The 20458-nt window shown below is 43.3% G+C and overlaps 1 protein-coding gene across 3 annotated transcripts in view; it reads right to left on the bottom strand.

Annotated features, from left to right (window-relative positions):
* The window catches only part of LOC146809872 (myosin heavy chain, skeletal muscle-like), an 880636-nt gene that overhangs the window by 15199 nt on the left and 844979 nt on the right, over positions 1–20458 (bottom strand). For all 3 annotated transcript variants that reach the window (XM_085616724.1, XM_085616725.1, XM_085616726.1), the window contains 2 exons: positions 3887–4057; positions 3229–3429 (listed from right to left, as the gene is read on the bottom strand). In XM_085616724.1, the coding sequence (XP_085472850.1) occupies positions 3229–3429; positions 3887–4057 (372 nt within the window). The remainder of the gene's footprint in view (positions 1–3228; positions 3430–3886; positions 4058–20458) is intronic.

The raw sequence follows: 20458 nt of genomic DNA, 5'->3' as shown, positions 1-20458 counted from the left end.
ACACAATAAAGTAGCCTTGTAAAACATGTTTCAGGCCTACCACTGAAACCTGTAGAGTAGAACTGCCATTTCGACCTGACCGAATGTACCTTTTGCCCAGCCTAAACCTTCCATTTTAATACTCATGAGTCACCCCTAGGGTAGGACCTACATGCTCATAAGGCAGCATGCATGGTATTCAAAATGCAGGACAGGTGGGCTTACGTTTTCACTGTTGCAAGGCCTAATTCTCCCATAGGATACCACTGGGTTACCTCATTACACTTAATTAATACATTTTGGTGCAGATCTGAAAATGTTTGCACTAAAATAAATTATCATTTAAAATTCTCTTTAATGATACAAATTTTAAAATGCCACTTTTAGAAAGTTGGCATTTTTTTGTCCTAACCATTTGTGCCTTCTGCCAGTATAATTCGCCACATGACTGTGAATGGCTCTGCTGCTGGGGTTTGTGTGTTATTTCGAAACAGTGGTACAACAGAGGATTAGATGTAGACAGGATGGGCCATCCTGCCTGGATGGTTGGGGACTAATCTGTACGAAGCCGCATTTACATTACAAAAGCCTTTGCCTCCTGCACACGCAAAGAAACCTCACTATAGTCTTTTGTCACCCAAGACTACTTCAAGCCCTGATGGCGGAGGGAAGCACTTTCCAGAACCAGATGTGGGTGAAGTATAGGACATCCCACCACTTCAAAGGCTCGCACTAGTTATAAATATTGGACCTACTGAGACACACAACAGATCACTTCTGGACTTGTGGAAGACTCAGAGGAATGACAGCTCTGCTGCTGAAAGGGCTGCCCTGCCAACCTGCTGCCTGAGGAACGACAACTGGACCTGCTTCTGCTCCTTGAACCCAGGACCTTCAGATTGGCCTGCCTCCTGTGTGTGCTCCAGGGACACAACAAGCTCTAGAGACCTGTCCTTCATCTGCAACTGACCAGACCCAACTGGATCTGCCTGTGCGCTGCTGAGTAAGTCTGGATCCCCAAGAGGTGCATCCCCTCCTGGACCATTGGTTGGCATCAGAGCATACTCCTCCTCGAATGATCAGCAACTTTGTCGAAGCCAACCAAAACTGGTCCTCCCATCACAGCTCGATGCTGGATCTTGCAATCACAGCTCCTGATGCACGGCTTTATCTGAACCGCCACAGTGTGACACAGCTATAAGCCCGGTCATGCACCACAGCCAGGGCATCAAAACCGGCCCTGGCAAACTGCTTGGCCGGGCCCCCTGGGGATGGAGGTAGGGGGTGCACCGAGCTGTTTGCCAGGGCTGGTTTCGGCCGATTTTGTTACAGGGGGCCAATATTGCTGGCCATGGTAACAAAAATGCCACCCCAGCAGGCCAAAACAGACCCCTAACCTAGTGGCCCACCAGGGAAACGCCGGTGCCTGCTATGGCCAGTCTGGCCCTGACCACAGCTCAACGCCGGACCTCCCACCACAGGTCCGTCTTGATTAGCAAACTTCATCAGAGCTGACACAGCACATTGTGTTTCCACAAACTATCTCGCATCACAGCTCCTGCTCACTGGCCTTCTCGAATCTGATGAAATGCAGTTTGATGCCGGCCATAGCCTTGAAGTTCCTGTTTGGAACTGATGCAACTCGACCGCGCATTGAGGATACAAGGAACAACTCTCATTAGCAGTAACTTAGTCCCTGTACTCCGCCCAGGGGGCCTGAACTTTGTCCCAGTCCAGCGTGACCAGATAATCATCTGGAGCTTTGTGCTTTTTTGGTGCTAGTTATACTTAACCCTTTGAAATTACATACCTATGGTTGTACTAGTTGGATTTTCGTTTGATGTCATTTTATTTATTAAACTCTACTCTGTTTTTTCTACATTCATTTGGGATTTTTCTCGTAAGGTGTTTTCACTTTATTACTGTTTGTATGCAATATAAATACTTCACACATTGCCTCCAAGTTAAGCCTGACTGCTTTGTGCCAAGCTACCAGAAGGTTAAGCACAGAATAATTTAGTGACTTTTGTGGTTTACCGTGACAAGGATTGTGTTTGTTATTTAAGTGGGGCTTTCAACTCTCTCAACTAATAACTGAGTTTCTTACACATAGTAACAAGCATTGGTAATGCATCGGTTTCGCCTATGAAATGAATTAAGAGCTGTTGTCATCAATCACGGTCCTGCAGAAAGAAAGAGCTCCCTGACAGACACGCGAGTGGAGAGGATGTGGTGCAGTGGCCAGAGCTGCTGATTCGAGAACTTTGGATTTGGTTTTGAGTCTCAGTGGTGCCTTGCAACATCCTGTGAATCCATGCAAATCACTTAATCTCTCCGGTTGATAAATAGTTATATAAATAGGCTGCAAGAGAAAAAGGCAAAACTATGAAAATATAGTTCCACGAAAACAGATGGTAACAGTATTTCGGCAGTGGTAAACTGACAGGAGAAGTAGATGAGGAACAGACATTGGTACAGAAAAATACATTTCTTAAGCACAGTGCAAGCGCTGTGCAGGTGAAACCGAAAAAGAGAACCGCAGTGGCTGTCTTTGAATGGATTTTCTTAAAGCAAAAAAAAAAAATACTCATGAATGGAGTTACACTGAACAAGTGCCTTCATTGCAGTTTATTTCTCTGAAGGCAGCCTGGCAGTGATTCCTAGTTTGGCCAGAGAAACTTTCTGTCTCCATCCATTATCATTGTGGACAGGCTCCCAGCATAATTAATGTTTCCCATTACTGCTATATGAAGTGCTCTTTTGCTCCCTAGCCAATTCTGTGCTAAGGAAATACCAGTAAATATACATAATCAATACTCGCCAACTAGTAATTAAATGAAGAACAAGTCATAATGCATTTTCACATCAATGCTCTGTTTTGCAGTGGTGCCTTCACTGCCAATTATATTTTCACTTTTATACGGAGAATTGTTTAAAATGTACCATACTCAGTGTATTTGATTTATTAATCAGAATTTCGGCAGTGACATATAAGTTACAGTAAGGTATGCATTAGACTTGTATCTGTAAACTTTATGCTGCATTCATAAATTATGCAGCATTGTTTAATTATTCAACAGACAAGTGGAAGTTTGTTAGCATAAGAAGTAAATGTAATACTTTTTCTCAGGAGACATTAATACAAGAGGTATTATAAGCTATCATTCCCTCATGAAAAGCATGCACCTGATGCTTATTAATGATTCTCCTAATGTGTAGCACTAGAAAGTAGTTTCCGACAATACTCACAGCTTCTTCCACCTGCCTCTTGTAAGCCTTGAGTTTGTTTTGCAGCCGCTCCACCAGCTCTTGCATTCGTTGATGATTCTTCTGGTCTTCTTCAGCCTGAAATACTAGTTCCTTAAGACGCCGTTCATTTTTGCGTAACGTCTTTGTGGTGTCTGCGTGTTTCTTCTGTTCGGAGTCCAGTTCGGTTTCCAGTTCTTTAACCTGACAACATGCTCCATTATTAAATGGACTTTAACAAGCATACATGTGTTTTTCAACTTGTAATACATTTACACAGTAGAAGCTGTGCAAAGACAGCATTACTGTTCAGAACATTGATCTTTTCAAATGTAATCTTTTATGGGCCCTTCTGGGTAACGCAGTATATCCCCCATGTGTGGAATAACCCAAGTGTAAAGCCTCAATTAAGCATGATTTTGACTCCATAAAGATGCGTCCGAGTCTAAATTGCAATAAATTAATCTACTGGATACCATTTGCCTTCTGAATGTTAGTCATCCACCCTTGAACATGATGGGTGATTTCGACAATATAGCTCTGTGTCGTCCTCCAGTGACAGAAACACTTAATTTTAAAATTGACTGCTTGGCACATAAATGTAATAATCTACCACCTGCTTAGTTTGTGAGATTAGTAGGTGTATGATATGAAGACCTACCCTTAGTTCCAGTTTCTGGATCATTTTCTTGCCACCTTTGAGAGCCATCTGCTCAGCTTCCTCCAGTTTTATGTTCAGCTCTTTAATCTGTGCCTCTAGTCCTTTCTTCGCCCTCTCCAGGTGGAGTGTGTGATCCTGCTCATGATGAAGTTCTTCTGCCAATCGTGAAGCCTGTGAAGAGAAAAGTAGCAATGATCATGTATGCTATAGGGCCTTTTTTTAATCGAAGATAGTTGTACCCTTCCCTGTGTTACTCTGTCTAAATATAGGAGGTCCATTATTGTATTCTGAGAGGAATTCAGATATCTCCATATTTTATTTCTTCCTTATAGACTAATCTGAAAGAAAACAGGTAATAAGCGAAGGATTGTTTAGTTTACCTAACTCATCTTACGTCTGGACAGTTGTGTTTCTTGCTCTTTGCACTCATCAAGTTGATGGACTTTAAATCAACATGTGTCTCTGGAAGTAAAGATAGTTCCTGCTTTCAAATAAAAGTTATCTATTCCCGCTCTTGCTGGTGAACACAAGCTCAAGGCTTGAAGTCAGGTTTCGTATCGATGTGTGCTAATCTGAGAGCAACACTGAAAAGGAACACACCTGTTTCCAAATGTATTTTCTTATGTTAAAGCAACTTTGGTTCAAGATGTATCATTTTGAGTTCTAAAGGTTAGCTAGAAACCAGCTAGAGCAATTTACACTACTTTTGGTAGACACCTGCATCTTGAGTGAAGCGGTATCATAAAAGTCGAGACTGTGGAAGTGTGGTAGGATATACTCATACTAAAGCAATAGCAACAAAATTCACTCTGACGTTGTTTGGAGCATGGCAGCCAACTTTCATTCAAAAGGGGCTGAAACTGAGTCATCTTCTAGTATTATGCACGGAAGGAGACATATGAAATCACTCCTTCACTTTTACATCCTTTTGAGAAGGCTTCTTGAAGTACAATATATGAAATCTCATAAAATCCAATTTACAATTTTGCTGGGAGATTTGCCCAATTATATTCTGAACTTTGGTTTGTCACTTTAATTGCATGTATCAGTTTTTCAGTTTGAAATACGTTTATTTAGACCGTTCGTTCTGACCTCTTTGGCCCAGTTTAGGTCACTATACAATGCTTCCTCCTTGTACCATTGTGATGCTTTCATAACTTCCTCAGGTCCCAATCTTTACCAGAATCTTTGAAGGGCCACTTGCACCTGTACGTTCCATGATGTCAGGCCCAACTCCAATCTGATTGCCTGAATCATTGAGGAGCCCAGTAATGACATCAACGGTTTTAGATATTTGCCTTCCTCAATGTCCCAAATAGTCTTCCCACTTAGGCACAAGACTTCAGCTCCGTACAGCAATTGTGGGGGTATCATTACATTGTATGCTTTCAACAGTGGTCTGTGGAACATATCCCCATAGATACGGTTTAATGTTCTTAACCCATACCCTTATGTATGGGCTTGGGCATTCTGGGCCGCCAAATGCGTGTCCCATTTTAGAGACTTTTCCAACCAGATACCGAGATATCTGTACTAGTTCACCTTTTCCAATTTGGTTGGGCCCAGATACCATTTAAAACTCTGGGCTTTTTTTCCAAAGCATAGGATTTTAGTTTTGTCCATATTTACAGTCAGACGCTTAGCCACACAATATACATTAAAAACATTAGCTTCCTCTGCAATCCCATCTCTGTCTGGTCACGGCATACAATAAGCAGGAAAGTTGTTTCCCATCTATTCTTGGGCTATCACTTCTATCCACCTTCAAAACAGATGGCAGATCAGCCAGGTATATATCAAAGAGTAAGGGGGCTAATACACAGCCCTGCCTTAGACCATTCTTGATCATTATTTTCGGTGTCAGGGCCCTGGTTGTATCCTTAATGACTTGCGCCCAGTTATAGCTATGTAACTCCTGGATGATTGCCAGGAGCCCCTCTGGGATATTATATTTTCTTAAGGTTCCCCAGAGGCATCTCCTGTTCAGTAGGTCAAATGCCGCATGGAAGTCAACGAAGCAGCAACACAACTTCCCTTGCTGTTCCATAGACTTCCGCGCCACAGCCTAGAGTGCAAACCAGTGGTCCACTGTGGAGTGCCCCTCCTTAAAGCCCCTTTGTTCCTCTGGCATGATCAACTGCTGTTCTACCCAATCCTTCAGGCTGCCCAGGACTATTTTGGCGAAGACTTTTTCCCCAACGTCTAATAAGCTGATCAGTCTATAATTCTTTGGGACTTTCCTATCTCCCATCTTGTGGATTGGTCTGATTACTGCCCCCCTCCACTTCTCAGGGATATGGCCAAGTCCAATATGGCTAAGAACATATAAGAAAAAAATTCCGCCCACCAATTTTGCTGGGATTTTATTATGATGGTTGGAAGATTATCTGGTCCCGCTGCACGGGTTAAGTTTAAGTTTCTTATAATGTTTTTCACCTTTTCTACTGTAAAAAGGCATTTTAGATCTTCCACGACCTCTCTCCAGGGATGAATATTCCCACCAACAGCCTTGACCTCTGTCCCATATAACTCTCCTAGATATTCTTCCCATGCTGATTCTTCCACTACACAGGGCATAGCCCCCGTAGACTCTCCAGATGCTTCCTTAATCAGATTCCAAAACTTATGGATGTGTTTTGTTTCAATTATTTCCAGCACATTTACCCAGCATTTCTGTTTAAAAGCCCTCTTCAAGTTCCTAACTAGCGTTTTATATTCCTTCCTCAATCTTCCCAGAGTTTTCTGTCTTACTTGTTCGTATTTTTTTCTTAAACTTCTTTCTTCTCTACTTAATAATCTTTTCTTAATTATGCACTCCCCATTAAACCAACTTAATTGTCTGCCTTGCGTAGTTTGCATAACCTTTGGGCAAGGATTCTTATTTTTTAATTCTACTTTAAGGTATTGTACCATTTATTTTATCGTTTCCTCAAACCAAGCCACTTTCTTAGTCCTAGCATCTTCCAGACCTAATTCCTGTTGAAAGCTGGCCAAGTTTTCAATATATTCCTCTGTTAATCTTGTTGTCAAACATTTAGGGTAATTGTTGGGGTAGAACTATTTTGCTACTTCTATAAGGCCCCCTATCTAGTTTGAAGCGCAAGATGTTGTGATCGCTGCGTTTGCACGGCGCTACCTGTTACTCTTTATAAGGTTGAAATTCCAAGGATGAATAAATGCATAGTCGATAGGTCAAAGTTGGGTACCTATCCTGAAGGTCTGTTTGGCCGGGCAGTCTGTTTCCCATCTACCGTTTAAGCAGAACAGCCCTTTTAGCCTCAAGTATTGGCCCAGCTTCACATCTTGTCTGGAAATAGTGCAATTTGGAAATGCTGCTGGGGCTATATTTGAGCTCAAGAGGTCTTTAGACCACGGATCTTGTCTTATTGGATTAAGTTTATGATTAAAATCACCCATAACAATGATTATATCATTCTCAAAATGTTCACATAATGTATCCAAATCTTAAAATGTTTCATTTCCATCTCATATTCCTCATTAAGTCCCCCATTGTATATAAACATTCATGATTACCATGTGGTCACTCAACCATTCTGAAACCAGTAGGAATACCTTACAGACCAGCAACCATTTACATTTCACTTTTACCGCTGGCACCTTTTTCGCTATCTTGGTTGAGATGAGGGTCATAATTCCCCCGGCTGGACACCCAAACCTTTTTCTACTTGCTGGCTTATGTAGTTGTGGGAAACCTTTAAAAACAGGGGTATTGTCGCATAGCCAAGTTTTCTGTAGACCGATTATCTCTGCTCACTGGGCTAGTAGTTTTATACTCTCTACTTCTATCTCCGCTCCTAAGCCCATTTACATTCCAGGATATGTTGTGTGTTTTTTCAGAATGGTCAGGATAAATGTAATCTTCAAGGTTTGTGGACTACATCCTTGAAAATAAAGTTACGCCCAAGAACCTGCATATAATTTGGAACAGGGTGGCAGGTCTGACAGGACATTAGCTAGGATTCTGGTTGCACCCAGGTGACTGTGTGATTTGTATGCAGCAAACACATATTGAGAGTAACTGGAGAGTAGATGGTCATAGACAATGATATCATTGGTGCCTTTGTTGTGGTTACTCAACATTATGAGCAGGTCTTCACCTTGGACTGTGTGCTTGTGGATGCTTAGCCGATGGCTGGGTATTGCTTGGATATCCAGTATCCGCTGTCAGAATCATAATTAGATGCCTTGGTTGTGACCCAGCAATGACTCAACACCACTCTTGTGCCTCTCCTTTAGTAGTTGTCTATTTTGTCATCAAGGGTGTCAGAGGGAATAGTGTGAATGTGATAGGATCTTAAGAGAAATATTATTATGAAATTGTGAAACCATACATCTTTTGCATTTTTGGTTGTAAAATTCGAACTTTGGTTTGTTGTGCTGGGCCTTTTGTTCTTCACGGCACAACCATTCTTGCCAGTCAGCATCATGCTAGATTTGCGTGCTCAGAGTGAAACCTGCTGGAGGGCGATTCTGGCACTAGGGCGGAATGGCTGTGCAGAAGAGCTGCTGGCTGACATTCCTCCATTCAATGAAGCTGTTGGTAATTGGATAGACCTCCAGGGTGTGATAGGGAAGACTCTGCGGCTAACTTTGAAGGGTTGCAGTGACTGTGCAGAATGAGTGAGTCTTCTGGGACTGCCTCGGTTGCCAAGGTGTCCTCCCCAGAGATGGCTTGGTGATTGTCTTGCACAGGCGTCATTGTTGCCAGTGTAATGGAGGTGCTGAGGGTGTGCTTGTAACAGACCTCACTGCTCACAATGACGAGTGTTCCAGGTATAATGACACACACAACTTGTCCCTCTTTGGACTGCCTCACATGCACTCTTCTGTTTATTCTTGTGGCCGAGCCGAGTCTGGCCCCTGGGCACTTGTGTCCCTCTGGCACAATTCTGCCATGAAAGGTACCCAACATCAGATGGTCTCTACAGGAAGTAACTGGGTTCGCAGCTAACACATAAAGCTCTTTTGCAGCGTGTGTGCACCCTCAATTCAGAGTATGTCTTCCAGACCATCTCATGCAAATGCTCGAATTATTTACCTATAATCTTCTTTATTCCAAATCATAGTTTTCCCTCATCACAGTTCTTACTAAGGAGGCTCCTCATTAGGCATAGACCATTGTAACTCCCTAAAAACCCCAAAATCCTCCTGGGCCTGACTATGGGCATCGGAGTACCGCCACTGAATACATTGATAGAAATGAGAGACTAACCCTCTTCCAAATCCTGTTGTATCAAATTACACAGATATATCAGCTGTATAATAAACAAGGAAGGGAGAGCATGCCGGACTGTGACGAGGAAGCCTGAGCTTAGGAGTAAGGAATATTACTGTAAAGTAATACGAGCACTACCTCCTCATCTGCCTTCCTCGTCACAGGCCTTATTAATGATTATGTACCCAAAACCTAGTAATGAAATGCTGAACGTGAATAATGCTATACAACGGGCTTTTAGTTATAATTCTGATCATTTAATCCAAAACAGCAAAAAAACTCCTGAACTAAATGCAGTAGATCTAGATCCTCATAACTGGAGCCCATAATGTGACACCAAAGTAGTCAGGAAAGCCCATGCACCAGCATTATATATTTCTTTAATAGAACCCCTATGCGTTTTGCCCAGAAAGAGGAAACTCCTCTAGTTGATCTCCCTGAACGGCTTCCTGTAGAATCAGACTATTTAAGTCATAAGCTAAAGGCACTGTTTGCTTTACCCATCTACAAAAGGTAAAAGAGGATGGATGAACACACTTTAGTGTACCTAAGGTTATGTACAGGATTTGTACCTTTATGAGTTCTGAAGTCTAAGCTCTATAGATGGGCATGGTACTATGTATATTGAACAAATGCTATGTTTTCCTCTGAGGAAGGAGAATGGGAAAAACTGGAAAAACAATATCCTCCTTTAAATTAAATGAAGATCCAATTTTAGGTAGGAAATAGAGGTATTGTTTATCAACCAACAAAAGCTGCATTTTCTTCTAAGTGCCTCCCAGATGTGATAGCAGCTAAGAATACAACTTTAAAAGTCAAACATTTCCAGAGATTGACTTAAATGTTTCCAAAAGAGAGCTCTGTAGATCTTTAAGCACCAATGGTATATCCCACCAGTGGTGGGTGAGTGAATAACAGGCTTTCTGTTATATAGCAGCCTTGTTACTGTACCTTTTATCTACACAACAGATTTTTCTCTAAAGCCGTTAATAGCAGGCCATTGACTATGCAAAGTGGAACCAGCCAAATCTAGGAACAACAAATCCCTAATAAAATCCAAGTTTAATGTAGGCGTGGCGGAGGCCACAATTAACCCCTTTATACTCTACACCAATGCTCAAATGGCTTCCAATTTCTAAAATATATTTGGAGTGGAATGTCTACTAGATTGTTACATTGAACAGGCCACCTCCTAAAAAGAACCTTTATCAATCAATCGCCTCCTTTCCACTTTCTAAAACCTATAGTTTGAGCTTCAACAAGGAAGAATCTGGAAGCAGAGGGACTCATTGAGGAGATAGATTTGTTGGAAGAATCCCTAATCTGATACCATAAGCCTAAGAACTCATGGAAATCAGGGTCTATGAAGACAATATGGGGATACCAAAAGAGCCTGAGCTCCCTCCTGCATAACTGTCCTAAGTACTCTGGAAATTTAGGGCATTTGAGATAAGGTATAGATAAGAGCTTTCGGCAAAGGAATGGAAAGCATCCTGAGCCCATGCCTTCTGAGAAGGACTAGAGAGCAGAGTCTGGGAAGTAGCCCATTCTGCTCTGCTGCAAACATGTCTACCAGAAAAAGACATATAATTGAATTTCACAGGAACTGATACTCATTGATGCTGTAGATGGAAATATCCTGCTCAATTGGTTCGCACCCAGTGATCCCTCCCTGGAAGATGAATTGCTTCTAGGGAGAGGAAATTGAACTCTGTCCAAATCCCATCTCTTCTGCCAGAAGAGAAAGAAACTAAACTCTTGTTCCTTTCTAATGACTGACATAAGCCTTAGCCACTTGTTTGTCCATTCTTATTCTCTCCGTTGGGTTGAAAATAAATAGAGGAAAGACTCATAGGCATAGAAGGTGGCTGCTAGTTCCCTCAAATTCAAGGACCTTTTGACTTCCATTTGGGACCAGAAACTGGGGACAGATTTCTATTATCTCACCCAGACTGCCATCTGTTGTAATGACCTTTGGATCGACATTATTAATGAGACACCCTTCTACAGATTGCTTGGAATCAACCACTTTAAGAAATTGGGTTGTTGGTCGACTGGAGTGAAGCACAAGTCGACCCTAAATTAACCTGTCCTCAAGCTTCTGGTAGCTTGCCACAGAGCAGTCAGGCCTAATTTAGAGGCAATGTGTAAAGTATTTATGTAACACTTCTAACAGTAATAAAGTAAAAACACCACACAAAAGGATCCCACACCTATTGAGAAAATAGAGTACTTTTTAATAAATAAAACAAGACCAAAAAGACAAAACACCAATCAGTAGAAACAAAGATATGCAATTTTCTTGATTTTAAGGAAAATAGCACCAAAAATCAGACTGGGACAAAGTCAAAAGTTGTGGCCAACTGCGATGGAGTGCAGGCTGGCTACAGGGACCATGCTAGACCTGCTGAACAAAGTACCTTCAATCATGGTTTGCGGAGCGCTGTGAGGATCCACGTCAAGATGTGTTGCTCAGCTGAAGTAATTTGTCAGTTTTGAGCTGAGGCAAAACTGTGGTACGAGGCCTCGCATAGTTGCTGAAGATCCTGTCAATATGGGCTCGCAATGCGAAGTCCGGCATCGAGGATGCAGTGAGCAGTTGGGGTGATGAGACGGTTCTGAGGAGCTGCAAGGCAGCTTGGTCGAGTACGGTATCATCGCCGAGGCTGCCGTCAATGAGGGATGAGAAGGCCTGCGCTGAGGATGCGTAGCACTGCAGCGGTTCCAATGGGCTACGATGCAATGTTAGTCTTTCCGACGGCATAGGTGCAGTGAGTTGGTAGAGTCAACAATCATGCAGTAGATGTGCTTGTACCAGATGCCTCACTGTCCAGAACATCTTGGCATCCCTGAGCATGTTCTTTAGGACCAGGGCGTGGATGCTTCTTGCGTTTGCTAGTTTTATTCCTTCATGGTGGTTGCGTGGGTGAGCTCCAAGAAGAGCCGGACATGGAACGAGGAGGAGATTTACAGGCAGATCGAATATGTGACGGGCTTCTCTGAGTATCTTAGGTTGAGAGGGTTGACCCTCCCATTTGAAGACTAGTCTAAAAGGGTGCTCTCGTCCATAGGATACCTCCTTGGTTGCCAGGAACTCGCTGATCGGTTTGAAGTCCCTGCGGCACTGGAGGGTATGCAGAGTAATGTCTTGAAAGAGACCAACTTTATTTTTCTCAGAAGTGGACGGTTTGCTGTGCTCTGGCTTTCCTCAGGATATCTTCCTTAATTTGAAAGTCGTGTACACAAGCCAGAATGTCCAGAGGTTTAGTGTGAGTGCCTTCAGGGCAGCTGACAGGTTGCACTCTGTCCAGCCGTAGTTCAGAATCCTCAGCCCAGGATCAATCCGAACAGGGCCTGTATGAATCCCCGGATTTCAGAGGCTTTGGGACCCAGGGGAATCCCCCTGAGGCAGACGTTATTACACTGGGAACTGTTGGCGAATAGCCTCCTGTCAAAGCATCTCCACCTCCTCACCTCTTGCCAGTTCACCCATTGAGAACACATTGCGCCGCACTTCATGTGGTTCCTGAGAGTAGGCTCTTTTTAGGTCTTGGATGTCGGTCTCGAGAGAATCGAATAGGGAGGCTAGGAAGGCCCGGGTCACTTGTGGCTGTTCCAAGTCAGGAGCCTCCTGTGTGTCCATCTGTGACGGCCGTTGTGAAGCCAGGACCAGGTGTTTGGAAGCAGCTGGTGTGAAGCAGGTGAGCATGTCCTGCACTGATCGGTCACACCTGCCCCTAGTGGCGGCCATGATCTGGGAGGTAGGGTGCAAACTAGTATTCTCCGGACATCTTGTTAGCGTCCTGTGAGGCCTGCTTCCCAGGAGACCCCTATGGTGGTACATCTGTCCTCTAGATGTCCCCCTGGAAGCCAGAGGGCCTTGTTGGGGAGAGGGGCACACCCATCATGAGCAGAATGATCCCTTGTAGGGGCAAATGACAAGTGCAAGGTCGTGGTGACAAAAGGGCCCAGAGAAAGCTTAACAAGCCTGCTCTGCCCACCCACATAAATTCCCACCTCCGGGCACTCCCCAAGGCTTTTAGCCACTGTACGCACTGCATCGCATGAGTATTTTTTGAAAGGATCATGTTACATTATATTAATTGAATGTTTGCTCTTTGTAATCCTAAGTAATACTTGTTCTTCAAGAAAGAAATATTTTTTCATTCTGTTTTACCCAAAAGAAACTCCGCACTGGTTTAGCACAGCCGCTTCTTCTTATTCTATACGTTCCTTGGGGGGCATGCGTTAGCTCTGCACAGTTGCATCCTCTAGCCATTAATGCAGGAGGCTCTGGCTTTTAGCACAGCCATGCCCCTTCTACCCCCTGGGCTCCACTTGACTCATGGCGAACATTGGCTACCAGCCAATCCAGTGCCACAGAAGATGTGCAGAAATAGCCACATCCTCCTTTTGTTAAAAATTAAATAATGAGAAAACACAGTGGCTCAGCACAGCCAGTTCTCCTAAAATATGGGCGAGTCTTTTTGCTAAAAATGTGCTACCCCAGACAATTGGAAAAACCTATTAAAAAACCCTAAAACCTTAGAATCTTTATACAATCCTGTGTTAGTAAATTTATAAAGAGTCTCACCAATGGGGGAAGGGGGAGGGAAAACAGAAGCACATCCCTTACTGCATGCTTTACTTACACTGGGAAGAGGTGACCACCAAGTAAAATGGTTTTACACGACCTTAGTGGGGACATTGCTGACAGCATTGCCCAAGAGAGAGCAGGGGGCAAGCGTTAAACAAGCAATTTACAGACCTAGCATGGGAAAAGGTCCTAGCTTCCCAAACTCAATATCTCATAATACGAGACTAAAGTATATCAAATTCAACTACGTACACATGACATACCTGACCACACACAGAATTAGAATGATACACGGAGAGGAGGCGAGAGCGTGTCCAAGATGTGCCCAACAAGATGCAGACTTTAGTCATATGGTTTGGAATAGCCCAATACTGACCCCCTTCTGGACTGGAGTAGTAAGGCGAAAAGGGGCGACATTGGGGAGGGAAATAAGCAACACATGTGAGAGGTGCCTCTTGTGCCTTTTCCCTCCGTCCTCCAAAACGGAAGGTGGGAAACAGATTTGTTGACCTGGCTATGGCACTTGCCAAGAGGTGAGTAGCGAAGACCTGGAAGGCCATCACAAGACCCCAAATAGATAACTGGAAGAGGGATCTCACGAGCTTGGATGAAGACATGGGCACTCCTCAGAGAGGAAGGAGGGTGTGCAAGAAGCCAATAGCAGACCAATGGAAGGAGCTGGTGAGAGCCTGGGAAACCCTAGACATTAAAAACGATGAGACAGACATTGAGGGAAACATGGAGTCCCCGACTAGATCACCTGACCCAACGTAAAGAAGGAGAGTGGGAGTACAGACAGATACGTAACATTCACATGGGGAACAGGGGCGTAACACAGGCCCCCGCATACCCCACAGTGCAGGGGGGCCCCCCAAGCTCCAGGGGGCCCCCTCAGCACTGAACTTCGGCCGGGGAGCTCCAGATAGAGTCCGGAGGGTGCCCCTCCACGTACCTTGCAGGGGGGGGCCCTCAATTATCGTTACGCCACTGATGGGGAATGACACACAAGCAGACATGCCATACCTAGAATCCCGAGAGACTGCTGTAGAGACTAACACTGCAAACTCAGCACACCCAGCTCAGACTCTGGTGTACATAGCCAGACCGACCCCCCGTAGCACTGTTTAGCAAATATGAGACTGCGTGTGCTGACAGGATAAACACAAGTTGTAAGGCACAACCTTTTTCAGTTATTAACAGACATAGACCAAAAAAGCGAACACATGAACACGAGCGTAGAATAAGAATGAAATTAGGAAATAGGATGTTAACTAGAAAGGGACACGCAGTATCTTAGGGGAAAAAGTACAGCGGTACTGTACATTTTGAGGAAAAGCAAAAGCGAAACCCCCAGATGTAGATAAAAGGTTGACCCTTGGAATGTAAAAAGTATAACTGAAAGGTTGCAATTGTAATACATATATTCTGCAAAATGTATATGATAACTTCGGAAATGCCAATAAACAAATGTTTAAGAGTCTCACACCAACGTTGAAACGAAAATCATAACAACAACAAAAAATAAAGAGAGAGAGAATTTACTGGTAGCTATGGTCTCACAGAGACAAAGAGAGTAGAATTTGGAAGAAGGTTCGCCTATTATTTGAATCATTTTCTGATGGGGTGAGGCTCGGAGACCCATAGTCAGCTTCAGTATTCTTTTTGTTATTTTCAGGGAGCAAAAATGGTTTATGCCGTCATTAGTATGGACAAGGAAGAACAGATCAGGAGGTAACTGACTTGCTGGGTTTCACTGCGGCCCACATTCATATATGGATTCACAAGATAATGAAAAACATCAATAATTATATGCCTCTGGGTACATAGAGAAAGAATTAATGCACATAGATTGTTTAAATAAAATGAAATTGAACAACAAGAAATAATGTAAACTACTTAATGTAGGCTCAGGAGAAAACTTTAGTAGCAAGGTTAGAAGTTTTAGAAATGTTGTTTTGTGGTGCACTGCCTATCTGTTTGCCATCACTAGGTATACTTCACTACCGTAGTCTGAAGCGCAGCTGACCAGCAGTGAGAGGCAGCAGACATGCTCCATTCACAGAGGCAGATCCTTGAATAATCAAATATAATATTCTTTGAAGACCCCAAGGTGGGGTTTCGGCACAGTGGATTGTGGCAAAAAAGTTGCTGCTTCTCATTGTGTCAAAGGGCTATAGAAAAACAGTGCCACATCCACACCTGGCTTTAGGGCTGGCCTGGTGCTGAATTATGAGCTTTGTTTAGAAATAACTTATTGGTTTCAAAGCACCTGCTGTAGAGTTCCTTGTGTATTCAGCAGTTTTCAGACAACAACAAAAATTTCAAGACAACTCTGGAGAGAGAATCTGTGTTTTGTCTAGTGGCAGTTTTGACTCATCGTATAGCAGTGTAGAGGGATAATAGGCTTTCTCCAAAGAACATTTTACATACAGAGCAAAGAGAGGTATTTTATGTGGATAGCTCAGTGGGTTACAGCTTTTGTCACAGAAATACTTTGTTACTTGCAGTTCATAAATTACAGTCCCAATAAAGCCCAGTGACCTACAAACTTTCATCGATGAGCTGTATGCAAACTGCATGCTATAGACTAGAAAGGTACGTTTTTTTGCCCAGTCTTTCATTATCCTAAGGTTGCTAAAAAGGGTATTTTGGATAGATATACATTGTTATTAGTAAAGCAACCACTAAACACTGTGCTATGTTTTAAATTCTAAGTTTGTGCAAACACACTTAAAATATACTGCCTACAAATATGGGGGACGTGAGTCCTGCACCTTGTAATCCTCATTCTCTCATGCATCATTTCCTATACACTGATTTACACATGTAGGATTCAATGTCTCTGAATAATGTGTGTGTGATTTGTAATGTGTGTCTGACACTCTATACTGGTATGAGTAGCGCAATAAAACAAATGAAATGCATGTCACAGGGGCTGTGGAGCAATGAGGGGCACTGTTGGAGGGTGTTAGTGCGGAAATCAGTGGAGAATGAGGTCATGGGGAATTCGAAAAAAGATGGTTGCACCAGGCACCACCAGCGCTAAAGCCAGCCTTGGTCATATCTACTAAGATATGACGTTGTTATTCTCTCCGCCTGCACTGGCGCACTGTAGGCTGTCATGATTTAACCCACAAATCCTTACTCCAGAGTTCAGGGGTGTGTGCATGTCAAAATAGGTTTTGTACTTGAACATGAATCTTCCAGTATAAAATCTTTACTTTAATACTTTTCCTCCTTTGTCTGTGTGCTCTACAGTGCAGCACACATGCAAAGCTGGAAATATGTGGAGGCTTTTAAAAGTTGCTCAACTTTATGTCTGCCTAGAGGCAATGTCCCTGTCTAGAAATGTCAGTAGACTGGGGTTTGCATCAATACCCATGGGTGGGTGCAGGGGAATGCTCATGTACCACCCATGGTACAACGACTTGATGCAAAGTAGTCCATAATCCAACTTTACATTACTTCAGATAACTTTCCAATGTACAAGTAACACTTTGCCCTGTGTTTGGGTCACTTTTGCGATGCAAACCTGGCACAAATAGGGGCATATTTACAAGCTGGCGATAAAAAATTATCGCCGCTTTTGTGGACGTTTTCGGCCGAAAAGCGGCGATAATTTTATCGACCTAATTAGCAAGGCCACACTAACGCGTGAAACCTTGCTTTAGCGTGGGGATTCCTATCGCCCAGCTTTGCATCTCTAATGAGATGCAAAGTGGGCGTTCCTGACCTAACATGACAGGAGAAATGTCGCTAAGCGACATTTCTCCTATCATCAAGCCCCTCGCTATGAAGCATAGCGGCAGGAAAAGTAGCGATAACCCCTGTTATCGCTACTTTCCTTACGCCTGCTTCAGGACTGACTTAGCCACGATATCCTATGGAAGGTGGATATCATGGCTAAGTTTGTGAGTCCCTATCATCAAGCTAACGCCACACTACGTGAGATTATCGCTGGGTTTCCAGCGATAATCTCATGTTAGGCAGTTAGCGTGAGGATTTTTATTGCTGAGGAGATAAGCGTTGCTAATAGCACGCTATCTCAGCGATAAAAATCCACGTTACCCGGTGATAATTATCCTCACGCTAAGAGCGCTGAGCAATAATTATCGCCGGGTGTTGCTGATATGCCCCATAGTTAGTAAATCAAGTGCCAAATCATCTTTTATTTTTGAAGGAAGCTTTTTTGCCGCTTTTCCAAGAGTGAGATAACAGTCATTTGTAGTTGTTTTAAGAGTCTGCAAAGGTTGAGACATGATTCTAATTACGACTTTAAATTGTTTAATTATTAGTCAGGGATCGTTATTGCAGCTGTAGAAACATTTAAAAGTGCCCTCTGTTTATATTTGCTGTTTGAAGTATGTTCAGATAAGGACAAAAAAATTCCAGCTTTGGTGATTTTGCTTATTTTTTGTCGAGCCTGCAGGCAGTGCGCATGCGCTGTTGCTATGGCGACGACCTCTTGTGTTTTTAAAAAAAAAACTTAAAAAGGGGCTTTTAGCCTGCCCACACTCACCATTTGTTCACGGCATAATCACTCTCCTTTGCTGCCTTCTAATTTAGCAGAACTTGGGATACACCTCTTCCTGCGGCTTGCGTGGAGCTCTGCTTAAGCACAGATCGATTTAACTTTATTTAATGTCCCTCCACTGCTCGCGCTATTGTCTACAGTATCCCCTTTGCTCGCAGCCGCCCCTGGCCTCTTTCCTTGCTTGTGGCAATGTTTGTTGGCTCTATCCCGTGGAGTGCAAGAGAAACAAAACAAGCACCGAAAAAGTGAAATAGGTGCACTCTAAGTTAACAGCTGCGTTTGGATTTACAAATAAAGATGACGCCCTGCACTCTCTTACAGTAATGCAGAGATTTTAATGTTATTAAACCACAACCTGCATTTGAAGCAATTGGAAAAGATTTGCATTTTTTCCTTCATTCTTTTGTGGTTTCAGAGAGCATTCCAAACATGATGTCTATTCCCTTGGCCAGCAAAAAGAATGCTGTAATCACACAATTACTGAGCCTGGAAGTTTAATTCAGCATCATTTCTGGTTAACCATACCAGCAAGCAGCCTGACAGAAAGCGGAACACAAGTGCATTCGTTTCATATGAAGGCAGCAACAGGGACTTATCCGGGGCATCCCTTTGGCTCCGCTCTGAAAACATTCAGGAAAATGGGGTTGCTCGCACCACAAGGGAAGGGTACTTCTGCCTGAATGGCGTACTTATTTGTCACAGAGTTGGCGCCAAACGCCACTATGAAAAGCGAACTTCAGATTATATCCTGCTTACACAAACCTGCACTGTTAGCCCTGATTACAACATTCTTGGAGCATCTAACTTGACGCGGGGGGGGCGGGGGTAAAATGCTGTGTATTCTGCAGTAGGGTAACCAACTGGCATGGTTGCAAATTCAGGACGGTGAATGTAAAAATTCAGGACAAGGGGTCAAAATTCAGGACAAAAATTCAGGACTGAAGGTCAAAATTCAGGACAAAAATTCAAGGAAAAAAGTTACGTTTTACAGACACATCAGAGGAGGTCGCGCAATATTACATAAGTAAATAGACAACCAACACAAGTACAAGTCAAAAATAGTTTATATTAGATTGAGACAATCGTGCATTTCATGGTTTTTTAGTAGTCATGCATCTTTGATCAACTGTGCAGGTCTTTTTGTGATATTTCATATGATCATGATCTATTTATATGGTTACGGCACTGGGTTGTCCAGTCTGATATGTTATTTACAGTTCATGGTCCTGAGCAGGCATGTTTGGTGAGAGAAATGGTCAGGAAGATCTGCTCGGGTGGACTTAGTTACTAGCATCTCATATCTGAGTGCCATTGTGAGATGTATAGCAGCATGCACAGAATTTAGCTAATTAGGACCGGTAGTGGTGGACTAGAGTGCAGTTCTCCAAGTGGTCAGCCGGGAGAAACTGTGTTTCTGGTGCAGTACCCCCCACCCGTCCCCCCCTCATATTTTGCCTGGCTCTTGATGCAGGTGTACTGGGTCCCTGCTGTCTAGGTTCCCAGTACCTGTGTTCTTTCCCTACAGTCATGGCTTAAGGTCAATAACAGCTATAAACTACCTTCCCTTTGTGTCCACAGTTGAACATAAATGTGTCCACCTGCTCTATGTCATCACTTGATGAGTGCAGTCTACGGTAGTGCACAGATGCTGTACAGCACCTGCACCCAGATGCACATGGAGGCCCACCTTAAGAAGCACAGACACGATAATTTTAAGTTCTAAAACAGTCAACCTCTCTTGCCACACCTACGCCACCTCTCACCTCAGGGAACTACACTGGCTCTCAATCAACAAACGAACCTGATTCAAACTGCTTACACACATACTCAAAGCACTTGACAAAACCAGTTCTGCATACCTGAATATCAACATTCACTTCTACACACCTCCCAGAAACCTCCTCTCAGCCAGACTCTCACTCGCAAGCCGGAGGCCTTTCCTTCTCCCATGTAACCTCCAAAGCATGGAACAACCTCCCTTTCCATGTCGGAGCCTCCTCTTCAATTCTCGTGTTCCGCAAGAAGCTGAAAACCTGGCTCTTAATATCTTTGCTGTTTTTTCTTTACATCCTGGTTTCTGTAGTTCACCATTCATAATAGAAAATAAATCACAAATATCAGATTTAAATGAAAACATGTATAAATGGATTGTTTGCTTGCCTGCCCTGGTTTATCTTGAGTTTTCCCTTTGATTTTCACTGTGGT

This window comes from Triturus cristatus, chromosome 7, assembly GCF_964204655.1.
Source record: "Triturus cristatus chromosome 7, aTriCri1.1, whole genome shotgun sequence".
Taxonomy (NCBI): domain Eukaryota; kingdom Metazoa; phylum Chordata; class Amphibia; order Caudata; family Salamandridae; genus Triturus; species Triturus cristatus.
Note: the sequence above shows the minus strand (reverse complement) of the source record. Positions and strands in the feature narration are given on the sequence as shown.